Below are 25474 nucleotides of genomic sequence, written 5' to 3' on the forward strand. Positions count from 1 at the left end.
GTTGTTTGATGATTATTTTATGTACATTCTCAGTTATTCCCTTGTGACTAAACTGAACAAGCAATACAAATTTTGAATCATAATGTTTTTTTTTTAATATTAACGAGCTCCATCCCTACCCTTTAGTGTTTACAATCATTTGTAAAAACCACAGTATAAATTATTTAACCTGCCTTAGCCCGCCCTGTAAAGTTAAAATATCTCGACTCGGCTCAGCCCGGGACCTGCGGGTTACATCGCAACACTACTACCCGTATATGGTCATGTGCATGTAACACCAAGACTCAGACATATTAGTCGGATCGGTGGTGCACACACACACACACACACACACACACACACACCACACCGCAGATAGAGATAAATGGAGAGACAGACAGACAGACAGACAACACCTGCAACACCTGAAAACACTGGCACTGAAAAATAATACAATTTAGAGGGAGGCAATAAATAAGAAATGAAAGCAAACAGTGTGAAAACCCAAGGAGAGGAAAACAGAGAGCGATTGTACTGATATGAGCAGCTGCTGGTGTCTAAAGTCTCCAGGGCTCCGCACAGACAGAGAGAGAGAGAGAAGGACCGGGACACCAAGTAAATCACAATAAATATTTATAATGATAAGTAATGCTGCAGACCATAAATATTAAACAGTGTGTGCGTATACGTCTGTCTGTCCTTGTGTGCGTACGTGCGTGCGTGCGTGTGTGCGATCGAGAGAGAGGCGAATGTGAGCGTGTGCATGTTGAGCCAGTGAGTCTATGGGGAATGCAGGAACAGGCTCAGACTAATGCATTGACTAAGGATGTACATACTAAAGCTGTGATCAGACCAGCTACAAATACCAACCCAAACAAAGCATTTCAATTACATCGTGCTTGTTTGGCACTTTAAAAAAACGGCCTACCCTGGTGCTGTAAACAAGCATGCATAATTCAATTAGCATACATATAAAGAATTTCATCCCCCTAGCTCCACCTCCTTTACATATAGACCACTCTATTCAACTAATTAACATACAATACTGAATAATGCCTCAGTCCGCTTAAAGCCTGGGAAACCTTATTCACTTTCAAAATTGTTATCAATGTGCAAGCCCATTTTGGGAACGATTTGGGCAACACAATTGAAGTTAGATGAGCTAAGCTTGTTTGAGACTCACAATGAGTCTCAGAGTATTAGATATGGTATGTAGGCTACACATTCTAATGTATTGCTGCTGATTACACTCGGCATCAAACAATCTCACCATCCAGGATTTGCTACAAATGTATGTTTCTTTCGTCCATTTATTTTGCTACTGTGTCATCACAAGAGCTGAGCTTTTGTAACCAAATGTGGACTTGTGTCTCTTGCATGCAGGGACGTGCACACAGACATCAAAGGGGGCTTTAGCCCCTGCCCTTTTACCCGTCTGTAAAACGACTGCCCTCTCCAGACAATGAATGCAACATTTACTATGGTGAAAGTAATGCAAATGCCATGAAGTCAGGCAGCATTCGGGAGAATTGCTTTTTTTCTGAAGTCTCCTGAACTTGAACGCAGCATTTTGCGTTGAACAAATTTGTTTAGAAATCCATGTCGTCTACCGCATCTCCACTAGCTAAAGAGTACTGGGTTGCGCCCCAAAATGAGCTGATCTACAAGCTCTCAACGGGTCGCAGCACGACACGTTGTGAGCTTGTAGATCTGCTATATTTGTCCAAAAGTGCCCTCTTACGGGATTTCAGCCTCTGCCCCTCTAACACTCTCTGCACGTCCCTGCTTGCAGGACAAACTAGGAAAAAGTGCTCCTCGGGACACTGGTCTCCACCAGGAGGATAGGAGTGTTTGTGATGTTTGGACAAAATGTTTAGGAGTAATATAAACCTACTTTTGTATTTTTTGTTTTTATAGCAACAATTATATTCATTTTGTTGAGGAAATGCAGAGCCAGATGAATCATGACTGTATGACTGCATACAAAGTTGTACACGGATTGGTGCAGTGGCATTTCTTCCTCTGCGTAGTGGGAATGCAGGGCATGCATAATATCACTGAAATTGGACGCTGTGTTCATGATTTGAGCAATTTGTTCTAAACGGGCCAGTCGTGCAAACTTTGGATGTCAATCGTATATAGGCAATCAAGGTTAGTCGTTGGCATCCAGGGAGTGTGTGTGCAGAGCTTGGCATCGGCCGGGATTCTGTGAGATTCTTGAGATTAGCTGTAAACGGACAGACGGACGCACACGCACGCTCACAGTGCAAAACATGCCTTTGTCTCCCCATGCCTTTGGCCTGGTGGAGGCGACTAAAGGGGAATCCCCTCTGGTCATGGGAGATATTAGCCTTCTGGCCTTCTCAGGCTTAGCTATATATTCGCCTGCCCTCTGATCCCCTGAACTGGGAAATACAATCCTAGTCATGGTAACCAGTGGAATCACCCCAATTCCAATATTGTGTTTCTAGCAGGGCTATACTCTGCTATAGCCTTGTGCTTTAACGAGACTTTGAAGCGAGTGCTCGTCTGGCTTCCTGCAACTTTATGTGTGTGCTTCCAGTCCAGACACACACATAAAGCCCAGTGGCATTGTAGTTAAAGTGGCCGGCCTGACATTTGGAGGTCTCAGGTACGGGTTCAACTTCCCCGGCCTGGTTCTACCAAATACTATGAAAATGGCATCACCTGCCACCTCACCTCAGAATAACAGAAATGTTTGGGGAATATTAGCATAAGGACTAAATGGGGAGGGGGGGGGGGGGCTACTCTAAATAAAATACAGATCTTAATATTTAATTTCCCATTTAATAGTTATAACTTATTGATAATGTAATGTAAGAATGCAATTATGCAATACAAGTCATGCCTTCTTGCCAATACTTTCTGTGCCGTGGAAGACAAACTGTGAGCAGCTTCAGATGCATAGCACCAGCTGGAAGATGGTCCATGCTGTCCATGTCGAGTGGACAATATTAGGAACTCCCGCTGCTCCCAAGAAACAGTCAAGGAACACATCTAGTGTGAAAAAACCCATTACCGGATCTAATTGATTCAATGTACTTGTGAAGTCATGAGTTAGAGAAGCAGATGAAGGAGGAGGGCAATAGTTTAAAAGCCAGTGAGCCCCGAAAACCGTAGTTTCGGTTTGGGCTGCGGGTGAAAAAGCCTTCCTCCAATCATGATCGAGCAGGGACAGGCCTTGGTGCACGTGCTGTTGGCACGCGTCACCAGGCTTTCCTAGCCGTCTGTGTGGGACATGGAGTACCCGCGTCACCAGGCTTTCCTAGCCGTCTGTGTGGGACATGGAGTACCCGCGTCACCAGGCTTTCCTAGCCGTCTGTGTGGGACATGGAGTACCCGCGTCACCAGGCTTTCCTAGCCGTCTGTGTGGGACATGGAGTACCCGCGTCACCAGGCTTTCCTAGCCGTCTGTGTGGGACATGGAGTACCCGCGTCACCAGGCTTTCCTAGCCGTCTGTGTGGGACATGGAGTACCCGCGTCACCAGGCTTTCCTAGCCGTCTGTGTGGGACATGGAGTACCCGCGTCACCAGGCTTTCCTAGCTGTCTGTGTGGGACATGGAGTACCCGCGTCACCAGGCTTTCCTAGCTGTCTGTGTGGGACATGGAGTACCCGCGTCACCAGGCTTTCCTAGCTGTCTGTGTGGGACATGGAGTACCCGCGTCACCAGGCTTTCCTAGCTGTCTGTGTGGGACATGGAGTACCCGTGTCACCAGGCTTTCCTAGCTGTCTGTGTGGGACATGGAGTAGCCGCGTCACCAGGCTTTCCTAGCTGTCTGTGTGGGACATGGAGTAGCCACATCACCAGGCTTTCCTAGCTGTCTGTGTGGGACATGGAGTAGCCACATCACCAGGCTTTCCTAGCTGTCTGTGTGGGACATGGAGTAGCCACATCACCAGGCTTTCCTAGCTGTCTGTGTGGGACATGGAGTAGCCACATCACCAGGCTTTCCTAGCCGTCTGTGTGGGACATGGAGTAGCCACATCACCAGGCTTTCCTAGCTGTCTGTGTGGGACATGGAGTAGCCGCGTCACCAGGCTTTCCACTAGGCAGCTGGGTGGTCTGTGTACCGACTCGAGCTGCTGGAAGAGCGAGATGCCAGCGGGGACTAGCTCAAGCGGGGACCACGGCCACGATTCTTCCAGTCTCCATAACCAGTGGTACTGTTTTCATGTGTAAGTAAAGTTTGCTAGTGTAAGCTATACGTAGGCTGGCTTGGCCAGCCTCATAGCATAGATTCACTCCCAGAGAAGGATTCCTCTGGGAGGAAGCTTCAGTGAATCCACTCTATGAGGCTTGTCAAGCAAAGGTAGGCTATCCTGTCATACGTTGCTGCATTATAACTCTGGGGTGCCCATTTATACGGTAGGACGTTTTTTGGGTTGGCCTCTCCTTCTGCACCATACTCCTTGCTGTTCGTGCATGCGCGCTGCCTTTCACTTCCCCCTTTACCACTCAGAAAGAAAGGCTCGTACAGTGGAGTCCCGTATCTTTGTTCCTCAATCTCAAAATCTCCTAATCTAGGGAGCTCTCCGTGGTTTTGACCAGATGGATATACTAAGCTCTTCATTTCTGACTTCAACATGCCTCTCGCTTAAAATATGAACACGAGGGATTATCGAGCGACTTTATCGCAATCATAGCGAGGTAAGCAAGCAACATTATTTATCCTGGAATTTGTACGGAACGGAAGGGGGGGCTTTCAGAGTAAAATCTGCCTTATCTGCGCGGCACCCCGAGCTGCTATTTTGAAAGAAATCCCGGCGCTGATTGTGTTAACCCTTGGCCTACAATTCACGGAAAAAACGGAATTAATCAAAAAATCTAAACCTCCCGTTAACGGAAAAAACGGAATGACAATCAATATCAGTTATCGCGGGGTCAAAAGAGCAAAAATTAATATTTTTTCGCTAATATCACTAATGTTGGATGTAATTTACCAAAAAACGGCCGAAATCCGCGTGATCGTGCGCTATCGTGCACGCGCGCCGTCTCTATGTGCGTCGCTGTAAAAAATGTGATATTTTGCGATCTTTTGGGGTTGATTTGAGGATAATTTGACTTAGTTATGAAAAATATAGCATTAGCTTAGCAATCCGGACCAGCCAAGCTATTGACGAGGGTCAAAATAGTACAGGATGTTGTTGATCGTTCAACCGGAAGTGACTTAGGAAGATCCGTCTATTTTAGCCAAAATCAGCATAATGATGCTTTCCCGCCATCTGGTGGCGAATCGAGAGAATACATTTGCAATGAATGAATGGAAAAAGAACATCTCTTCAATCCACCAGATCTTTCTTGTATGTTAAAACGATGAATTAAAAATATGCCAATTTGTTACCCAAACAAAAAAATTGGGACTGGCAGGGCAAGGGTTAACAGTTTGACTGCGGAAAACGATTTATCAGACTTTTAATCAACCCCCCTTCACTGCCGAGATTGTTGTATTACCTTTAGAGCATACGCTGAATTATTTGGGCTTTTAATCCGCGAAAATCGAGCGAAAAAAGCTTCCACCGTTTGTTATGAACGGCTGGACCACCCGCCATCTTGGTACACCCGGAAGACGCAGCACAGGACCCTCCTCCATGAGGCGTTGAACCCCATTCGTTTACATTGGCCTCAATTTCCCAGAAGCCCTAGCAGCCCACAGCATGTGACGATTTCCGTTTCCTCATCAAAACAGATGCATCTACACTCTTTCTCTGCGGCGAAGACGGATTTTCTTTTTAATTATTACATTGCGGCGGATTAAACACATAAAACAAAAGTCGCGTATCTCCGATATGGCAGCGACATTAACCTGGAGTAATCCATTCAAAGCACGGAAACTGTTAACATGAACTCAACTAACCATTTAATGTATACTGAAGGGAGGATGCATTTGATGCTATAGTATAAATGCCATCATCCCATTTTATCCCATATGTACAGTTAATGAAGCAGAGAATAATAGTCTGGCAAATGTAAAACATGATTTAAACGTTAGAAACAATACATGGATGACTGTGCATGCAAACAGACAAGTACATGGAAGTACAGACTCTGCCTGCGTGCGTGCCTGCGTGCGTGCGTGTGTGCGTGCGTGCGTGCGTGCGTGCGTGCGTGCGATGACAGAAAGCGACAGACATTTTGAGAGTCCACTCCCTGTCATGAAGTCATCCAAACAAACAGGTATTTTATGCAGAGGTCAGAATTTGGTCAGAATTTTTGTTGCATGTAAATCAGTGCTTTGCAGATCTAATTTGAGGTGTTTAAACGACCACTTGACCACTTTTCAACCTATCTTCGTATAATTGGTCCTCACTAATGTTCATGATAAAATACCACCATGTTTTTCTACTCAGTCTGTGTCTCTTAGGAGGGCTGTGGGCAGTTCAGAAACCCGTCCACCCGTCATGCAAAAGGAGCCCCCCCACCCCCCGGAGCCGACGTGGCATACTGTCTGCACACGTGTACGCATAACCATTTAAAATTAAGTGGTCCTTTAAGGTGCATAATGCAGGACTATATCCCATCTACGGCATGGCTAGAAAAAAAAAACCAACGGACACAAACATGTGGACTGGCATCCACACACTGTCTCACTCTGTCTGATGGCCCATCAGCCAAGGAAGCAAGAGACAAACACATCAGAGACACATACAGACAGGGATATACTGTAGACAGACAGAGGTATACGGAGAGAGAGAGAGCGAGAGAGAGAGAGAGAGAGAGAGAGAGAGAGAGAGGGCGATCGTGACCACACGTCTCGCCTCAATGTATGCGCCGGCGCAGAGCCAACATCAGCCAGACTTATCGGGTATTAGATTGCCCCGCAATCTCCATTTCATGAGCACACAGTCTATAAACACTATTGATTTTCGCCGTGTGCATGGTGCCTAGTGGAGAGAGCGGGTGTGCTGTCAATGGAATGAATTGTAATGAATAATAATGCAAGAGTTTGAGGGGGCTGCGCTGGAGAGGTTTCTGATTGGGTTAATCTAGTCGGTGGAGAGGCGTGTGACCCACTGGACCAATGGGTGAGACGTGTGGGGTCTCCATGGAGTGACCATTCACATGACAAGCAGGAAGGGTCTCTTAAGACCTGGAGGAAATGGGTCAGACTGGACAATCGTGGCAGTCTCAGGTTAAGGTGTAAATCGTAATAATTGTTATATAGTTATGGTTCTTCCAGTATTTCCTCGAATGACATGACTGTAGTATAATTCAAACAAAACTTTGTTTCCCTCTTGGTTGAAAAGTAATGCTTTGCAACTGTGACAATTATCCAAATATGACAAGCAGATGGTTCAATATGAAAGTATGTGTATGTTTACAGCAAGTTGTTTCAAAGGTAATAGTCGCATTCCCTCAGCTAAATCCTTACAGATTTCTAATACTGAAGATCGTGTTGTGTTGAGTACTATTCAAGTCTCAAAGGATAGCCCCAATGAAAACAGGGAAAAGTCTCAAGTTCAAAGACAACTAACCAAGTCAAGTCAGGTTACCGGTAAATCACAAGTCCAATCAGGCAATCTAGCTGCAGTGGTCTTGTGGTTACAGTGTCCACACTGGGAGGTTGGGGTTCAATTCCTGGCCAAGTCAATGCAAAGACTATACAAATGGTACCGCAAATCCTTGCTTGGCACTCAGTCAGTACCAGGGGTTAGATTGGGGGATAATCCCCTGTGACATACTAGCGTCATGTCCAGGGGATGTGCATTTACATACAGCTGCCTCACACTAGGATAACAGATAACATACAGCTCCTGAGTCCTGACTGACCTAAGGGCCTCAGGATCTGTTGGTCCTTACTTACTTAGAATCAAGCAAAGTCTGTATTTATTTACGTTCTTTATAGATCATTCATATATCATCATAAATATCTCAAAGTCATCTCCTTGACATCCTTGTCAGTGTTGCATTATGAATAATGCATATGGCCCTGCACGGCTGTGTGCACTGTTCAGAAAGGTACACGTGTACTACTCACCAGGATGCGCACGAGCGAGGTGCCCTGCGGGGTGTTCTCTGGCAGGCTGATGTTGTACAGAGGCTTGCTGAAGATAGGACGGTTATCATTCTCATTGATCAGGTCAATGAAGATACGAGCAAATCCCACGTGGTCCGACATGGATTCATTGGCATAGAGCTGGGGAGTGGGGGGAAAAAAATAATAATGAAGAGGTACAGTGTAGTTGCACGCTACGCACTCAAATAAGAACTTTAAATGCAATACAACTTTTATAGAAAGAGAACTGCTGTCAGATATGTTACTATGGCGTTATGCTGCTATACTGCTGAGTAATGAATTGTAGCTTACAAAGTGAGAGCATATGTTACTTCTGTAAATGACTGGGTTGAATTGAGGTGAAAATACCAATGAAGTTGTTCCAACATTCAAGCTTTACTAAGAGGGCTATATATACACGTAGCACGCGCCTCAACTATTTTGTTCACCACTTTGTTCGTCAATGATATATAGTTGTGGCGTGGACACTGTCAGCCTCTTGAGAACAGTTTTTAAAACAATATATTTAAACTTATAGTTGGGTGTGGACAGCCAGTAATGATCTCTGATGCTTGACTATATATATATATATATATATATATATATAGTTAGTAGTATACTAACTATACTATGTAAACAACTAAACACAGTAGTATAAGTCAGTGTGATCTAGTGACACTAGTGACGACACTAGCGTAAGGGTTGCCTTCCTTTGTAAGAATGCTATAGTTCCAATGTTTGGAACTATCGGTAGCACCCCGCTTTGCGGCGAGATCAAAGCGTGTCGCAACTCTCTCTCTCGCTCTATGGGTCCGAGTATAGTATAATATAATAGTTTTTTATTATAAAAGTGCAGCAATAATTAATGTAGTGACTCTTATGTAAGCTACAGTACAATTCTAACTAACTGTGCTTAGCTAAGCAAGTGACATGCTGGGGGGTGTAACAGGCATAATACCAGTGGTGGAAAGTAAGTACATACATACCTAAGATTTTGAGGTACTTTTACTTCACTGGAGTATTTCTAGTTTTTTTATACTTTTACTTCTACTCCACTACATGATCTCAGACACAACTATTGTAATTGTACACTACAACTTTAATTACTAGTTACTTACTTACTTTGTAGATTTGCATTATTATTACAAAACTTACATTAACCACTTCAGCCCTATATACATTTCGGCCATTTGAAAATAGCAGAGCATTGTGAGCTTGTAGATCTACTATTTTCAAAAGATTTTTATACTTTACTTACTTTATACTATTTTGAAACCATGAAACGGGACATTCTGCATAACGAGTATACTTTTTACTTTTGGTTGCCAATTTTTTTATGCCAATACTTTTAGTACTTTTACTCAAGTAAATTTTTTTATCCTTTTTTTTACACTTAATTAAAGGGATTGTGACATTAAAAAAAAGGTTTTGGAATTTTTCTTAATTTCAATCTCAAAAAGCTCAATTGCACCCAAAAAACCTGAACTTTTAACATTCAGTAGATTTTCTGTGGTCTGGGGTTTTCTGGCTCAAACAGGTGCTCTGATTTTCCTGCTGTTTGTGATGTAAGAGCCAGCAAATCCCATATATCGTTAGCCTCATAGGATAAATGCCTAAGTCATTTTTTATGATTTTCGGATAATAAGAAAAAACACATTTTCTCGCAAGTATGTAAGAGTTTTTAATGCAGATTTTTACAATGGCTTCCTGAGGGGTTAACAAAATGTTTTTTACAAAAAGATAATCATGAGAGTCATTCCATAACAAAAAAAAGTGACTTAGGCCATTTTCAAGAAAATAATCTGTGACTTAGGCATTTTTTAATACATGTCTACTAAACACCTGGGGGTCTATTAGAGTAATGTTAACTCCATACTAAACACCTGGGGGTCTATTAGAGTGATGTTAACTCCATACTAAACACCTGGGGGTCTATTAGAGTGATGTTAACTCCATACTAAACACCTGGGGGTCTATTAGAGTGATGTTAACTCCATACTAAACACCTGGGGGTCTATTAGAGTGATGTTAACTCCATACTAAACACCTGGGGGTCTATTAGAGTAATGTTAACTCCATACTAAACACCTGGGGGTCTATTAGAGTGATGTTAACTCCATACTAAACACCTGGGGGTCTATTAGAGTAATGTTAACTCCATACTAAACACCTGGGGGTCTATTAGAGTAATGTTAACTCCATACTAAACACCTGGGGGTCTATTAGAGTGATGTTAACTCCATACTAAACACCTGGGGGTCTATTAGAGTGATGTTAACTCCATACTAAACACCTGGGGGTCTATTAGAGTGATGTTAACTCCATACTAAACACCTGGGGGTCTATTAGAGTGATGTTAACTCCATACTAAACACCTGGGGGTCTATTAGAGTAATGCTAACTCCATACTAAACACCTGGGGGTCTATTAGAGTAATGCTAACTCCATACTAAACACCTGGGGGTCTATTAGAGTAATGTTAACTCCATACTAAAGACCTGGGGGTCTATTAGAGTGATGTTAACTCCATACTAAACACCTGGGGGTCTATTAGAGTAATGTTAACTCCATACTAAACACCTGGGGGTCTATTAGAGTAATGTTAACTCCATACTAAACACCTGGGGGTCTATTAGAGTAATGCTAACTCCATACTAAACACCTGGGGGTCTATTAGAGTGATGTTAACTCCATACTAAACACCTGGGGGTCTATTAGAGTGATGTTAACTCCATACTAAACACCTGGGGGTCTATTAGAGTAATGTTAACTCCATACTAAACACCTGGGGGTCTATTAGAGTAATGTTAACTCCATACAGAACACCTGGGGGTCTATTAGAGTAATGTTAACTCCATACTAAACACCTGGGGGTCTGTTAGAGTAATGTTAACTCCATACTAAACACCTGGGGGTCTGTTAGAGTAATGTTAACTCCATACAGAACACCTGGGGGTCTATTAGAGTAATGTTAACTCCATACTAAACACCTGGGGGTCTATTAGAGTAATGTTAACTCCATACTAAACACCTGGGGGTCTATTAGAGTGATGTTAACTCCATACTAAACACCTGGGGGTCTATTAGAGTGATGTTAACTCCATACTAAACACCTGGGGGTCTATTAGAGTGATGTTAACTCCATACTAAACACCTGGGGGTCTATTAGAGTAATGCTAACTCCATACTAAACACCTGGGGGTCTATTAGAGTGATGTTAACTCCATACTAAACACCTGGGGGTCTATTAGAGTGATGTTAACTCCATACTAAACACCTGGGGGTCTATTAGAGTGATGTTAACTCCATACTAAACACCTGGGGGTCTATTAGAGTAATGTTAACTCCATACTAAACACCTGGGGGTCTATTAGAGTGATGTTAACTCCATACTAAACACCTGGGGGTCTATTAGAGTAATGTTAACTCCATACTAAACACCTGGGGGTCTATTAGAGTGATGTTAACTCCATACTAAACACCTGGGGGTCTATTAGAGTAATGTTAACTCCATACTAAACACCTGGGGGTCTATTAGAGTGATGTTAACTCCATACTAAACACCTGGGGGTCTATTAGAGTAATGTTAACTCCATACTAAACACCTGGGGGTCTATTAGAGTGATGTTAACTCCATACTAAACACCTGGGGGTCTATTAGAGTAATGTTAACTCCATACTAAACACCTGGGGGTCTGTTAGAGTAATGTTAACTCCATACTAAACACCTGGGGGTCTATTAGAGTGATGTTAACTCCATACTAAACACCTGGGGGTCTATTAGAGTAATGTTAACTCCATACTAAACACCTGGGGGTCTATTAGAGTAATGTTAACTCCATACTAAACACCTGGGGGTCTATTAGAGTGATGTTAACTCCATACTAAACACCTGGGGGTCTATTAGAGTGATGTTAACTCCATACTAAACACCTGGGGGTCTATTAGAGTAATGTTAACTCCATACTAAACACCTGGGGGTCTATTAGAGTAATGTTAACTCCATACTAAACACCTGGGGGTCTATTAGAGTAATGTTAACTCCATACTAAACACCTGGGGGTCTATTAGAGTGATGTTAACTCCATACTAAACACCTGGGGGTCTATTAGAGTAATGTTAACTCCATACTAAACACCTGGGGGTTTGTTAGAGTAATGTTAACTCCATACTAAACACCTGGGGGTCTATTAGAGTAATGTTAACTCCATACTAAACACCTGGGGGTCTATTAGAGTAATGTTAACTCCATACTAAACACCTGGGGGTCTATTAGAGTAATGTTAACTCCATACTAAACACCTGGGGGTCTGTTAGAGTAATGTTAACTCCATACTAAACACCTGGGGGTCTATTAGAGTAATGTTAACTCCATACTAAACACCTGGGGGTCTATTAGAGTGATGTTAACTCCATACTAAACACCTGGGGGTCTATTAGAGTAATGTTAACTCCATACTAAACACCTGGGGGTCTATTAGAGTAACTGTTGTTTGCTGTGTATGCAATGTAAAAATGCCCAAGTCACACAAAGTGAGTTAGGCGGCAACGTAAAAATGCTCAAATCACACAAGTGACTTAGGCAGATCATCATTTTTGAAGATAGTGAGCTTTGTGATTGGCTGAGGACATAGGCGCTGATCCAGGACGATGCAGCAGCCCCAGGAGAGCACCTGTAGGCAGAAATCTCAATTTCGCCAAAAAATGACTTAGGCATTTATCCTATGAGGCTAACGATATGTCAATAGGATTTGCCAGCAGATGTCACTGTTTTCACTGTGTTGCCTGTTTTCATTGTAGCTCAAAAGGCTTCCAAACCCCAAAGAAAACCCCAGACCACAGAAAATCCACTGAATGTTCAAAGTTCAGGTTTTCTGGGTGTAATTGAGGTCATAAAACCTAAAAGAAAAAAGAAAAACGAAAAATTAATGAAAATTAATGTCATAAAATCTTTAAATTATGCCCACTGGGCATAATAATAACATAAGACTCACAGAGAAGCTGGATTACCTTGGTTGGTAATCCAGTCTGGCAGTGTGCCGCGGGTTCGCCTCCCGACCCTGACGGTTTACTGCATGTCACCCCCCCCCCCCCTCTCCCCATTTCCTGTCAGCCTAATTTCATCTATCCCTCTATCAATAAAAATAAAAGAAAAAAGGCGAAAGCCCCAAATAAATAAATATAAAAAAAAGACTCACAGAGAAGCTGTAGGTGCGGATGTTCTCGTAGTCCAGAGGTACGGCCACCCGCATGCGTATGTCGGCTCGGCCCTGCACCGCCGTGGGAGAGATGGTGAAGTGTTCCGAGTTGTTCCCCGTCAGAAACACCTGGAACATGCTGTTCACTCCCTGCCCCAGGGGGAAGAACATGAGGGGGAGGGTGAACACAGGTCGTTCATGAAAGGCAGTGGGTCTGAGCCTACAGGCAGGTGACTGATACAGATGATTAAAAATGTTAATTAAACAATGTAACTCACAATTAACTTGTGTAACAAGACAAGAACATATAAGTGACGGGTTGAAACGAGCGTTTAAGTCGCTTATTCAGTCAACCGGTTCCATGTTTTTCAAGGAAGTTGTGGCCGGAGAGGCAGAACATTTGGCATAATAGCTGAACAATGGCAAAAATGGTAAGCAGAAGGTCAAGAACACGACCATATGCCATCAACTGGATGATGCTGAAACTGAAACTGAACTGTGGGATTAAAGGTATATTCAGTGATTTCACTTAATTCAAATATCACTTATTTTTTTGTTTTGTTGTGATAATCCTCCCTACTATAGAGTGTGCTGGCCATATTAGGAGTTCCTCCCTGTCCCCAGTTAACCCCTGGGGGTCAAAAAACCTTAGGTTTCGTTTTTGACTCTCTATCCTGATTGGACGAAAGGCTGGGTCCCACAGCCAAAAACGAAACCTAAGGTTTTTTGAGTGAAATCACTGAATATACCTTTAAGAAAGGTCTCCTCTCTACCCTTTAACAGCAAATAGATTTGGTATCGACTGTAGAGGGGGAAAAAAGGAGGGGACCAAGTACAGACCCCCGGGGGTGCCCGGTCAAGAAAGTATATAGGGTTTCAAGTGGTTAACATAACATTCTTCCTCCAGGTTGCATACACTGGAGAGTGTAAGTACTTAAAGTGTAGTAAAGTGTAGTTAGTGTACATGGAGATGTGCATGGAAGTCAACACGTGTCCCCCGAAGCTCAAGAACCATCCAGACCTCGATATCTATGGTCTATTGGGGATTTTCTTCTCATGGTGATGCCAGCTACCTGTGCACGTACAGATTTGTCTGCAAATATTACTATCAACATACTGACAACAACTGCGAGAGCCAACAGCTTTGAAATACCACCCGGTGACGTGAGTTAGCTGTGGCCTGTGTGGCCTAAAAGGATAGGGTATAAACATACTGTACACGGCTGTTTTCATTCAAGCCGTGGTTGAAGGCGAGCCTGATAATAGCGAACGGCCTCTTATCCCGGCGACGAGTGCGAGGCTTCACAGGCGAGCGGCATGCTGGCTAGGGAAGCCGCGATCGATGCCAGTCACATATACTGTACAGTAACAATTCACCTATTATCAGTGCCTTCCACCGGAAGTCATCCTTCAACCTTCTATATCTCTCAGCATGGACACCCTATCCCCTCCTCCGCCTGTATAATCTATCATTTTCTATTCCTCTCCCTTTCTCTCCCCGTCATTCAGATCGGGAGCAAGAGGTTAGATTTCAGGCTGGTGGTGAGTGAACCTTTTTTAAATCAACAGCTTGCAGCAGCTTCAGCGCATGCACGCACACACGCACACACACACACACACACACACACACACACACGCGCACACACACACACACGCACACACACACACAAACCACATAGTCACCGCTGACCAACGTTCGCTGCGTAATGAGCTCTGCCTCGTCACCCACAGCCAATTATAAAGCCCCCTATTCCTATTCCTGCGCAAATCCATTTGCCGGCGAAACGGCTCGTGACGACGACGGCAGGACGATTGATCCACAGAGAGGAAATTGTTTCCGAGTTCAATAAACATTTAACCTGGACTGAGGTGCTTCTTGGGAGGGCAAAGAAAAAGCAGAGCAAAAGAGGGACAACAAAAACGAACAAAAAACCTTAAATGAATAAGAGATTAGATTCAACAAAAACTGCAGTTTGTTATCAGATTATGCCGCTTGCTGCTGCAGGTTCATGTCGTCTCCCCATCCTAGTTCCTCTTTATCTCCAATCACATAAAGCTCAGCTCACACATACTATTATTGCTCGCCGTTATGTAAATTGTAATCATGGCACATTTGGGTGCAGAATAGACAAAAGAATCCCCAGGCTCTTCCCCCGCAGAGAGGAGAGAGGTAATTCTACCTAACGGGATGCTTACCGATGGAGACAGTTAATGCCGTGTACCTTAATCATTACAGCGTGTGGTTTATGAGATGAAGAGAACTAATGGTGTGCCGAGGACGACATGATGAGATCCCCAATGAGAAACCATGACTGTCTATACTTCAATACTGCGCGCTTGTGTCTATAGCGGCAGCTGTGTGGTTGTTTAGATTCATAGTATAGTAAGTATTGAGAATTGCAATATTGAACATTTTGTATCAAATAAAGTAGAAACTACACACTAATGTATTGTTTAATACTGATTGTTTTATATTGTGTCACCGTTAGGCACTTCGTAACCTTGTTTCGAAAGGTGCTTTATAAATACAATTTACTTACTTACTAATACATCAGACACTATTTGAGCCCTGCTTAATGGGTTAATGATAGGAAAGGCCATGGTTTTGGACATACAAGGTTTCCACCACTGACGATATACAGTATGTCAGCTTGGACGTGGCCAATCATGCAATCACACGATGACCACCATGGCAGCCGGGGGAAGAAGGAGAGAAGGGTGGCGTGGTGGATTGGCATTATGCTGGAAATAGCCCCCCGTTGTTCTTGTTTTCATCTCAGGGAGAAACATTGTGGCTGATGGCTGCTATTTAAAAGACCATTCAATATGCAGGGATGTCACCTCAAACTGCCCATAAACGTAATTGCCCATCCATTTAGCTTCAGCCTTTTAGAAAGCCATCTGTAAAAGCGACCTGTCAGAAGGCGTTTGCCACGACGTTTTTCTTTTTTTTCTCTTTTGTGACGGGTTCCAGTGACCAAAGAAAGTTGCGAGCTAAGCTCTCACTCTCAAAGAAACAAGCCCTCACATATGGAGAAAGCGAACATGTGGGCGTGTGGCACTGTGTGCGCACGCATGGACATACAGGCTGAAAGCCATAAAAAACAACAAAAAACTATTGAAAAACTGTCAAGCAAAGAAAGAAACAGACAGAGTGGGAATTGTATTCCCTGGATGTGGAGTTTATGCATTCAAGTTTAACATTAATATCCATCACGGCACAACACACGATTTGGCAGTACAGTATGTGTAATAATTTCACCGAGTTGCACAGATTTGAGCGTGCAAAATCCGTTTCATTGCACTGCCACTGACCCCCGCGCTGTACTGTACTGTGTGTTGTTGGTGATCAGAGAGAGCAGGCTCTGCTATATACTGCAGATATGGCTAAAAAGTTTGAGTTACACATGGTTACGCAGCGGTGATGATGCGTGCCGGAAATAGCAGATCTACAAGTTCACAACGTGCCCGCGGCAAGACGCAAGGTGAGCTTGTAGATCTGCAACTTTTGAGCGAGCGACTAGTGTTTGACGGCAAATTTTAATTTAGTCACATTTTATTCACCTGGAATGTTTTAGTGTTAGGAGTTTTAGTTGACAACATCTACAGTTGATTTAGTCGACTAAAATGTATTTTGGCGGGCCTTGATGGTGTCGTAATGGCAGATTTTACACAAAATAGCCGATCTACAAGCTCACAACACGTCGCAGTGTGACGCGTTGTGAGCTTGTAGATCGATGAAGTAGATCGATGTAGTTTTCATTTGTTGACGAAATTGTATTTAGTCTTCTAAAGAGTCTTCTAGTCTCCTAAAGAGTACATGTCAGCCTCTGTGTACTGTAGCCATACGGCAGTTTGCCACAAGCCCTCTTCAGCTCAACTCTCATACTATACACAGCAGTGAATGGAGACGTCGCCGAGTCTCTGCTAGAGTGAGAAGGTTAAAAGGCAGCGTAGCGCTGCAGATTGAGCAGGTGGGTGAATCTACTGTACCGTGAGAGAGAAGAGGAAAAAAAAGCACTCGCTTTGAATAGATGAGTTGTTCTTGTTAGTTGTTAGCATAGCAAGAAATTGCACCAATGCTTCCTTTAGGTCTGCCTGTGTCTCTGTGTGTGTGTGTGTGCGCTTTTCAACAGCATCCCATTTCGTTTTACATCACTAGTTTCCCTTCAGTTATTACTGTAGAATCACGGGAAATAAAACAACAACCCAGACGGGTCCATTCTCAGAGTTAAATGAACACAGAGGATTTCACAGTGTGTGACACCCTAACGTCAGGGAGTTCAGAGTGACTGCAACGCCACGCACACACACAGTGCACTGGTGTGCAGCAATGCTCACACACACACACGCGCGCGCCATGCCGACAGCAGCAATTACACTCCCCTGGCATGAATAAACAACAGCGGCGGCAAAAAAAACCTCCATGCTGACTCTGTTTCACTGTCTCTCTCTCTCTCTCTCTCTCTCTCTCTTACCACTTCTGACTTCACTACATTAGTTATGCTAAACACACAGGGAAACCCTCAGAGTGTACAAATGGAACCAAATGATGGGCCCCGGTCCATCATGTCACACATTTGTACAGTCTCAGAGTTACAAATGGACAAAATGAAAACGGAGGATTTTACTGTGACATTTCTCCCACTTCCTTTTCCTCCTCCCTACATCTTTTCCTCACTGATCCACTTGACTTGCAGTTATCTGTCAAATTCCACCCCGGCCGGCTGCTGTTGGGTGAATCAATCAGAGTTGACTATACGGTAGCTTTCGGCTTATCTCCATCCCAGGTGATTGATTTTCCTCGTTAGGTATAATTTGATGCTCTCTACCTCCCCATCTCTTCCAGAGCAAATTAACCCATTTAGACCTGATGACGCATCAGTCGTCGCCTTATAGCGTTTAACCACTTTTAACTATTCATTTAAACTTTAGCTGTTGAAAAAGAGCAGATCTACAAGCTCATAGCGCTGCACCGAGTGGCGCTCTACGAGCTTGTAGATCTGCTATTTTTGAAAAACCGTGAAAATGTGGCACATTATATGATATAAATATATATCATTAAATCATCATTAAAATATTCTTTCCCAGCAAACGTTTAACTCAAATCGTTGTTTCTGAGTGGTCCCTGGAACAACATATTTCCATATGGGGAAGACTTTTGTAGAATCTGATATCAGGTTTCAATGATTTAAATTGTAGTAGAGCTGAATGTGCGTGCTAGTCACATGAGCGACTGAGTGTGTGTGTGTGTGTGTGTGTGTGTGTGTGTGTGTGTGTGTGTGTGTGTGTGTGTGTGTGTGTGTGTGTGTGTGTGTGTGTGTGTGGGGAGGGGGGTGGGGTGGGGTGGGGGTGTATGTGTATGTATGTACACGGTGTGTACAAGGTACTGGCAAATGCACCATGGGAAATTGTTGAAGAGAGCATCCACTCACATTACATGCATGCACGGCATGCACGTTTTTCAGATTGTTAACACGTCGAAAAATCGAAAATATGGCACAATTTGCACAACCTTCACTTCTTGTACATATTTGCACTGCTTCACACTCTCTCATCTGCATTAGACTCTGACTTTCCTTCTTTACACTCTGGTGTCAATTACACATCACCTTGTTCGGCTTGTTGTCCAAACACTACACACAATGTTCAGTTGTTGCACACACTCGCACATCGATCTCAAAGCATCCACCTACAACACACAAATATTCAAATCTCTAAACATGCAGGTCTTTTGAGCAATTTGTCTGTCTGGGGCAATGTGAGCTTCCACTTGGCTGCTCAAGTGCGTGAGTGGTTCCAGGACCACATTCTCCTTTCCTGAATCCCATTGAGGAGGTATATGAACGGAAGGGTCCTGGTCCACTGCTCCAGGCCATGGAGGAGGCTTGTATAGCGACGTGGGTGTTAGCGTTGAGGCCTGTCAGGGCTATATTAGCCTCGGGAACCAGGCTTTCATTTTCGTCGGCGCAAAAAATGAAAGTCTGGAGGAACGCATTGGCCGCTCTGGTCTAAAAGTGGGAGTCAACCGTTCAGGGTGGGCGTCGCTCCAAATGATGTGACGTAGCGCTGCACTAGGGGGGAGAGAAGGGGCCGGGGGTGACTGGGATCCAATCAGGGTGTGCGCAAATCTCTGCCGTGAACCGCCCCTCTAACCTAACACATTAGCTCAGGCTAGGGCTATATGAGCAGGCCGGTTTAGAGTAATGTAAATTGTACAGTAAAAATGAAACTAAACAGTTTTGGCTGCATATTAGTCTGCAGTTTTATGTTTGACTATGAAAAAGGTAGGCCTACTTTTTTTTGCTCATTCTCCAGAGTAAATTAGTCTTTGTCATTCATATGGTGTGTTCCATTTCCACGATTGTGTTTTAAATTGGGCACTTCATTGTGATGTAAATGCTTGGTAGTGTGCAGCTAAGTTGTGTGTACTCAAGTTCCATTTTGGGAACAGTTAAGAAAATAATGTAAATTGGGTTCTGGAGAGCCTGCTCAATACCCTGATGGATCTTCCCCCGACTATCAGCGTAGAAGAGGCATTATTTGGATTTATGGTGACAAGATTTCTGCTGATTGGGCTGTGCATTGGTCTTGCGTACCGAAGAATTGGAAAAATGGCAACACTGAACAGAGCCCCTATGCTGCCTGCCATGATAGACTCGTTGCCTTGGAGCAGAGATTTGGGCAGGGCACTTGGGGAGATGCATCAGAAGATGGACACGATCTTGGAACAGGCCAGCGCCCTGCAGATGCATCAGAAGATGGACACAATCTTGGAACAGGTCAGCGCCCGAGTGTCATGACTGACAGAGAGCCATAACGGACATAGAGGAGAAATAGCCATATTGCTATCCCTCGCTCTAAACATGAATCTGGATTTCCCCCCCCAATTGACAATCTCCACAAGAAGAGACAGCGTAAGACAAGATCCTCTGTCCCGTCCCCCCCCCCCCCCCCCCCACCTCAACCCCCACCCTCCCTGACACCTGTTGTGTCTTCGTCTGGGCCGTGTTCGTCTCCACTGAACCCGCCATGATAACGCAGGACAATGAGGCAACGTGACATGACCTTGGGGAGATATGCCAGGAACACTGATGTTATGAGAAGTATCCATTGGCGCTGCGTAACGCTGGCTGCCTGTTACTGCTGTAACAAATCAATTTCCCCTCTGGGATTAATAAAGTATTTTCCATTCCAAGACAGTTGATGGCAAAAGAGTCATCATGCAAAAGGAATGTCAGGGTTTAGCATTGTTGTGTGTGCGGTTTTGAAAAAGCCATTATCTAATGTAATCCTGGGCGCTACACTTCCTCTGCCAACCTGGGGAGAGCAGTGGACTGACCTCATGCTTCCTTCAATGCATGAGGAGTCCAAGTTGCTTCTTTTCACCTGACAAGAGGGGAGTTTCCCCGGCCGGACGTAGTGCGTGGAAGGAACATGTTATTCCAACCAGTTCCTTTCCTCTTTATCAGGCGCCCCGGCTGGCCAGGGGGAGGCAGTTTAGAGAGCAGAATTACTGCATGTTTTTGTGAGTGATCCCTTTCAAGATGGCTGCATGCACACGGGGACCACATACCTCGTCCTTGTCCTCTGCCTGGATGAACAGAGGCAGGGCGAAGCCCACTTGGGCCAGCTCGGTGATTCGCACGCGGTACTCGGAGCTGTTGAATTTGGGGGCGTTGTCGTTCTGGTCAATCAGCAGGATGGTGAAGGTGGTCATGACCGAGGCGTCTGATGGGGAGCGGTCCTCGTTCAGCTCCGTTCCCTGACAGACAGACAGACAGAGAGGGAGAAAGACGCATTTCATTGCACTGAAAATGTCATTTAGTGGTCGGTCAGCGCGCGCAATCTCTGGCTCTGTATTTACAGCTGTTCATTTATTGGATCAAAAGATGGACGGACACAAAGCAATCATAGAAATAGGCACAAAGTGAGGCCAACAGAGGGCCACGCGCGCGCACACACACACACACACACACACACACACACACACACACACACACACACACACACACACACACACACACACACACACACACACACACACACACACACACACACACACACACACACACACACACACACACACACACACAATATAAGAGAAAGGAGTCCCATTGAGAAGACCCAATTACTCTCTCGTTCCCTTTCTGTGTCTGCCAGCGTCTGACCAGTGACGTGGAGGCCTTGGAGAAAAGAATGGAGAATGAATGGTGCATGGGGAGAGTTTTAGAAAGACAGGAGCGGAGAGCCGCTCCTGGGCGTTTTATTGATGGAGCGACATCACACAGGGCGATAGGAGGGGGCGGGGGACAGTCTGGAACAACAACAGTGGTCCACTGGGTAATCGGGCTAGTTTAACCTCCACCCGCTGAATCATTTGGCCTCCACCTCTATATGCTCAATGCTATCTAAACTGAAGTTGAGAAATTAGTTGTATTACTATGGCAATCCACAATCAATAGCTGCGCCATCTAAGAGTATAGCGCAAGCAGAGAGAAGGGGGAGAATGGGAAAACAAATCCATATCTTATAAATATATTTATTTATTTTTTTGGGGGGGGGGATATTTTTTCATATCAGCACTTTTGCTTATTTCACTTCTTTGTAATCATTGATTTCAATTAAGAAGATAGACTAGGGATGTCCCCACACACACGCTGCACTGGGATAGTACATATATATGCTATGGGCGTTTCAAATTACATTTTAAATAAATAAAAGTCAGCAACGTACAATAGTACAGTCTCGTACATTTTTATAGAGCACTAGACCTGTACGTGCCCGTCGCAGTCGGCCACCGGCCTACTTGGGAACGATGCAACTTGGGAACCTAATGATATACGTTGTCATAGCACCCATCAGCCAGTGTCCCACATGGAGATCTGTGCTAGGACAAATAAAGAGGATAGAGCACGGAGGTGTGGCCCGGTCTCCTGCGGGAGGTTTGCACATGCTCAGTGTAAACAGGAACTGCGATGATGGAGTGTTCCAGCAGAGGTACTAGAGGTGCATGAGAGTTGCTGACCCTGAACTGAAATAATAAAAAGGATATAAAAAAAAAAGTTGATTGTGTATTGTGTATAACAGACAAAGGACAAGTACATTTACTAAATGTTAATGTTTTTGTATATTTTCCTTTCCATGTTCTTTAGTACATGTGTCAGACTTTTATTTTTGTGAAATGACAAAGGAACACGGATACTGTTCATTCAAGTGCTGTGGATGATATAAAACATTTGAAAAGGGAAGGGTGACTGCTGTTTAATTCTCAACTGCGCATAACTCAAAAGTTATGCGCTTTCTATCTAGCACCACTGCTGGAACACTCCATCATCGCAGTTCCTGTTTACACTGAGCATGTGCAAACCTCCCGCGGGAGACCGGGCCACACCTCCGTGCTCTATCCTCTTTATTTGCCCTAGGATCTGTGTGCCTGTGTGTGAAGTCTCAACCCGGCCCACTGGCAGAGCCTGATTGGTTGAGCCTCAATTGGCTGACCAGAGCCTTTTGTGGTGGTTCTGGAGAACCGTGGGTCCGACCGACTCGATACCTGGCACTGCACTCCCTGTGGGGGTGTGGAACGTGTGTGTCGAATGTGAAGTCGGTGGGTCAAACGGTTCTCGAGTTACGTGCATTACAACCGTACACACACGCAGACAGACAGACAGACAGACAGACAGACAGACAGACAGACAGACAGACAGACAGACAGACAGACAGACAGACAGACAGACAGACAGACAGACAGACAGACAGACAGACAGACAGAGACGTGGCGCATTTATAGTAGGATGAATCATGACCATAAAACGTTTGTCGCTGTGGAAAAATAATAATAATAAAATAATATTTAATTATATGATTATACTACATTTAATACATTTTGTTTAGCGACAACCACACCCACTGCTACAGTATGCTCTATAATACGCAACTGCTTTTTGTGACTTGCCAGTGAGGTTATCGAGGACCATTTCTTTCCACGATACACGTCAAAGCGCTTTGTCAGGACGGCCCATCAAAATTCCGCTAGCAGGTACTGTTACAAAACGCTATAGGCCTTTGATCAGAAATCCTTCAACTTCTGCTGTCACTTCAAATCCATTTCACGCACGCTCTCACACTCTGAGGAGCGACATAACATTAGAAGAGCAGAAATGGAAGAGACAGATGAGAGGAGAGGAGAGGAGAGGAGAGGAGAGGAGAGGAGAGGAGAGGAGAGGAGAGGAGAGGAGAGGAGAGGAGAGGAGAGGAGAGGAGAGGAGAGGAGAGGAGAGGAGAGGAGAGGAGAGGCCGACTGGGAAGGAGAAGTGTTCATTCATCTACCGTATTTGTAAATCAGAGTGTATACAAAATGTAACCACATGGTCTATTTGGTTACACTATAGAGCGGTGCCCATTGGACACTGGCCTACTTGGAACCATGCAAGTTGGAAATGGATGCTCCACCCAGATATTATGTCTGTGTCCCTTTTATGCCCATATATGAAGTTCTTTGTCAAGCATGCCCAGATATGGAGTCTATGCAGATGTCAGAACAACATTGTGATGTCAGAACACTAACAGACCATTATATCTCCATATATGGCCCAGAGCCCGGGCAGATACAATTTAGGCATTTAGCAGACGCTCTTAATCCAGAGCGACTTACATTTAAGCAAGAACAAAAGCATGGGAATACATCACATAAAAGCATTTATCATGAGACATGCGTAAGCTAAGAAGGTAACAGTGGAATATCTATATGATGAAACTATACATACACTATACATAATAAACTATACATATTCACTACTATGCTATACATATGTACTATGGCGTGCTATGACTATATACAATACAATTATAGTGCTGTCTACATAACATGCTATAAGTCTGTGTCAAATGCTATCTAAGCCAAAAGAAATGCTATCTAAGGGGTTAGGGTAAGTGCTATGGGCCATGATGGAGTCTGAAAAGGTGGGTTTTCAGGCTACGGCGGAAGATTGGGAGTGATGCTGCAGTTCTGACTGCAATGGGAAGTGCATTCCACAGTTTTGGAGCCAGAAGGGAGAAGAGTTTGGGACGTGTGGAGCGTTGTCCCGGCGTTTTTAGTGAGGGTACTTCCAGTTTCCCTGCGTTGGCTGATCTGAGTGCGCGGGAGGGTTTGTAGGGTTCAATCATACTTGTAAGATATGGGGGAGCCATACCTTTGGTTGCTTTGAATGCCAGCATCAGAGTTTTGTATTCTGTGCGGGCAGCGACCGGGAGCCAGTGGAGGGAGCGGAGCAGGGGGGAGACATGTGAGAATTTTGGCTGGTTGAAGACCAAGCGAGCTGCTGCATTTTGGATCAGCTGGAGAGGCTTAAGTGCACATGCTGGTAGGCCAGTAAGGAGGGAGTTACAATAGTCGAGTTTTGACAAGACTGTTGTCTGGATTAGGAGCTGGGCTGATTCCTGGGTGAGGAACGGTCTAATTCGTCGTATGTTATAGAGTGTGAACCTACATGATCGAGTGACAGCTGTGATGTGAGCTTTGAACGAGAGCTGACTGTCAGATAGATGCCTTTTGTGGCGGTTCTGGACAACCGTGGGTCCGACCGACTCGACACCGGGCACTGCACTCCATGTGGGGGTGTGGAACGTGTGTGTTGAATTCAAAGTCGGTGAGGCGAACGGTTCTCGAGTTATGTGGATTTCAGACGTACACACGTATGTACACACACAGGGACTTGGTGCAGTTATAGTTAGATATAGATTTTTTGCACTTTTGGAGTTAAACTGACTCTGAGGATTACTGACTGACTCTCGCCCATGGCCCTACGATTTAGGGCCATGGGCGAGAGGGGCAGGTTCCACACGATGAAAAGCAAAGAGAGCTGGCTCAAATAAAAAGGATCTCAGCACCTCAGAGGACACCAAATCATACTCCTTCATCCCCTCACCCTCGTTTTCTCCTGTCCTTCCAAGCTCAAAACGCCTCACGCTGCGACGTGTTTTGAGCTTGTAGATCGGCTATGTTTGCTATATATTTGAATTATAATCCTGAATATTATTTTTGAATTGGAATTCCTAAAAAGTTAAATTTTATTTAATTTCAAATGCATTTAGTTATAGTTATGTTAAGTTTATGAACTAAATACAAATGCATTGGGCATACAAAAAAACAATAACTATAATACTAGTTATTAAGCTACATATATAGACTGAAGTAATTAAAGCGGCTCATGTTTGCATGTTTGGAATTAACAGCTGAAATCAATTTTGTGTTTGAGTGTGTATCAAAGTCTTCATGAG

General features: G+C 44.2%; 2 protein-coding genes across 3 annotated transcripts in view; one reads left to right on the plus strand and one right to left on the minus strand.

The window, feature by feature from the left end:
• Positions 1-25474, minus strand: part of cdh23 (cadherin-related 23) — a gene marked incomplete at both ends in the record, with an annotated part of 313884 nt that overhangs the window by 143366 nt on the left and 145044 nt on the right. For both annotated transcript variants that reach the window (XM_083774574.1, XM_083774573.1), the window contains 3 exons: positions 7980-8138; positions 13196-13345; positions 20772-20960. In XM_083774574.1, coding sequence (XP_083630700.1) covers positions 7980-8138; positions 13196-13345; positions 20772-20960 — 498 coding nt within the window. The remainder of the gene's footprint in view (positions 1-7979; positions 8139-13195; positions 13346-20771; positions 20961-25474) is intronic.
• The window catches only part of vsir (V-set immunoregulatory receptor), a 445816-nt gene that overhangs the window by 97710 nt on the left and 322632 nt on the right, over positions 1-25474 (plus strand). The window lies entirely within an intron of this gene.

Source organism: Protomyctophum parallelum, assembly GCF_964188405.1.
Source record: "Protomyctophum parallelum genome assembly, chromosome: 10".
NCBI lineage: Eukaryota > Metazoa > Chordata > Actinopteri > Myctophiformes > Myctophidae > Protomyctophum > Protomyctophum parallelum.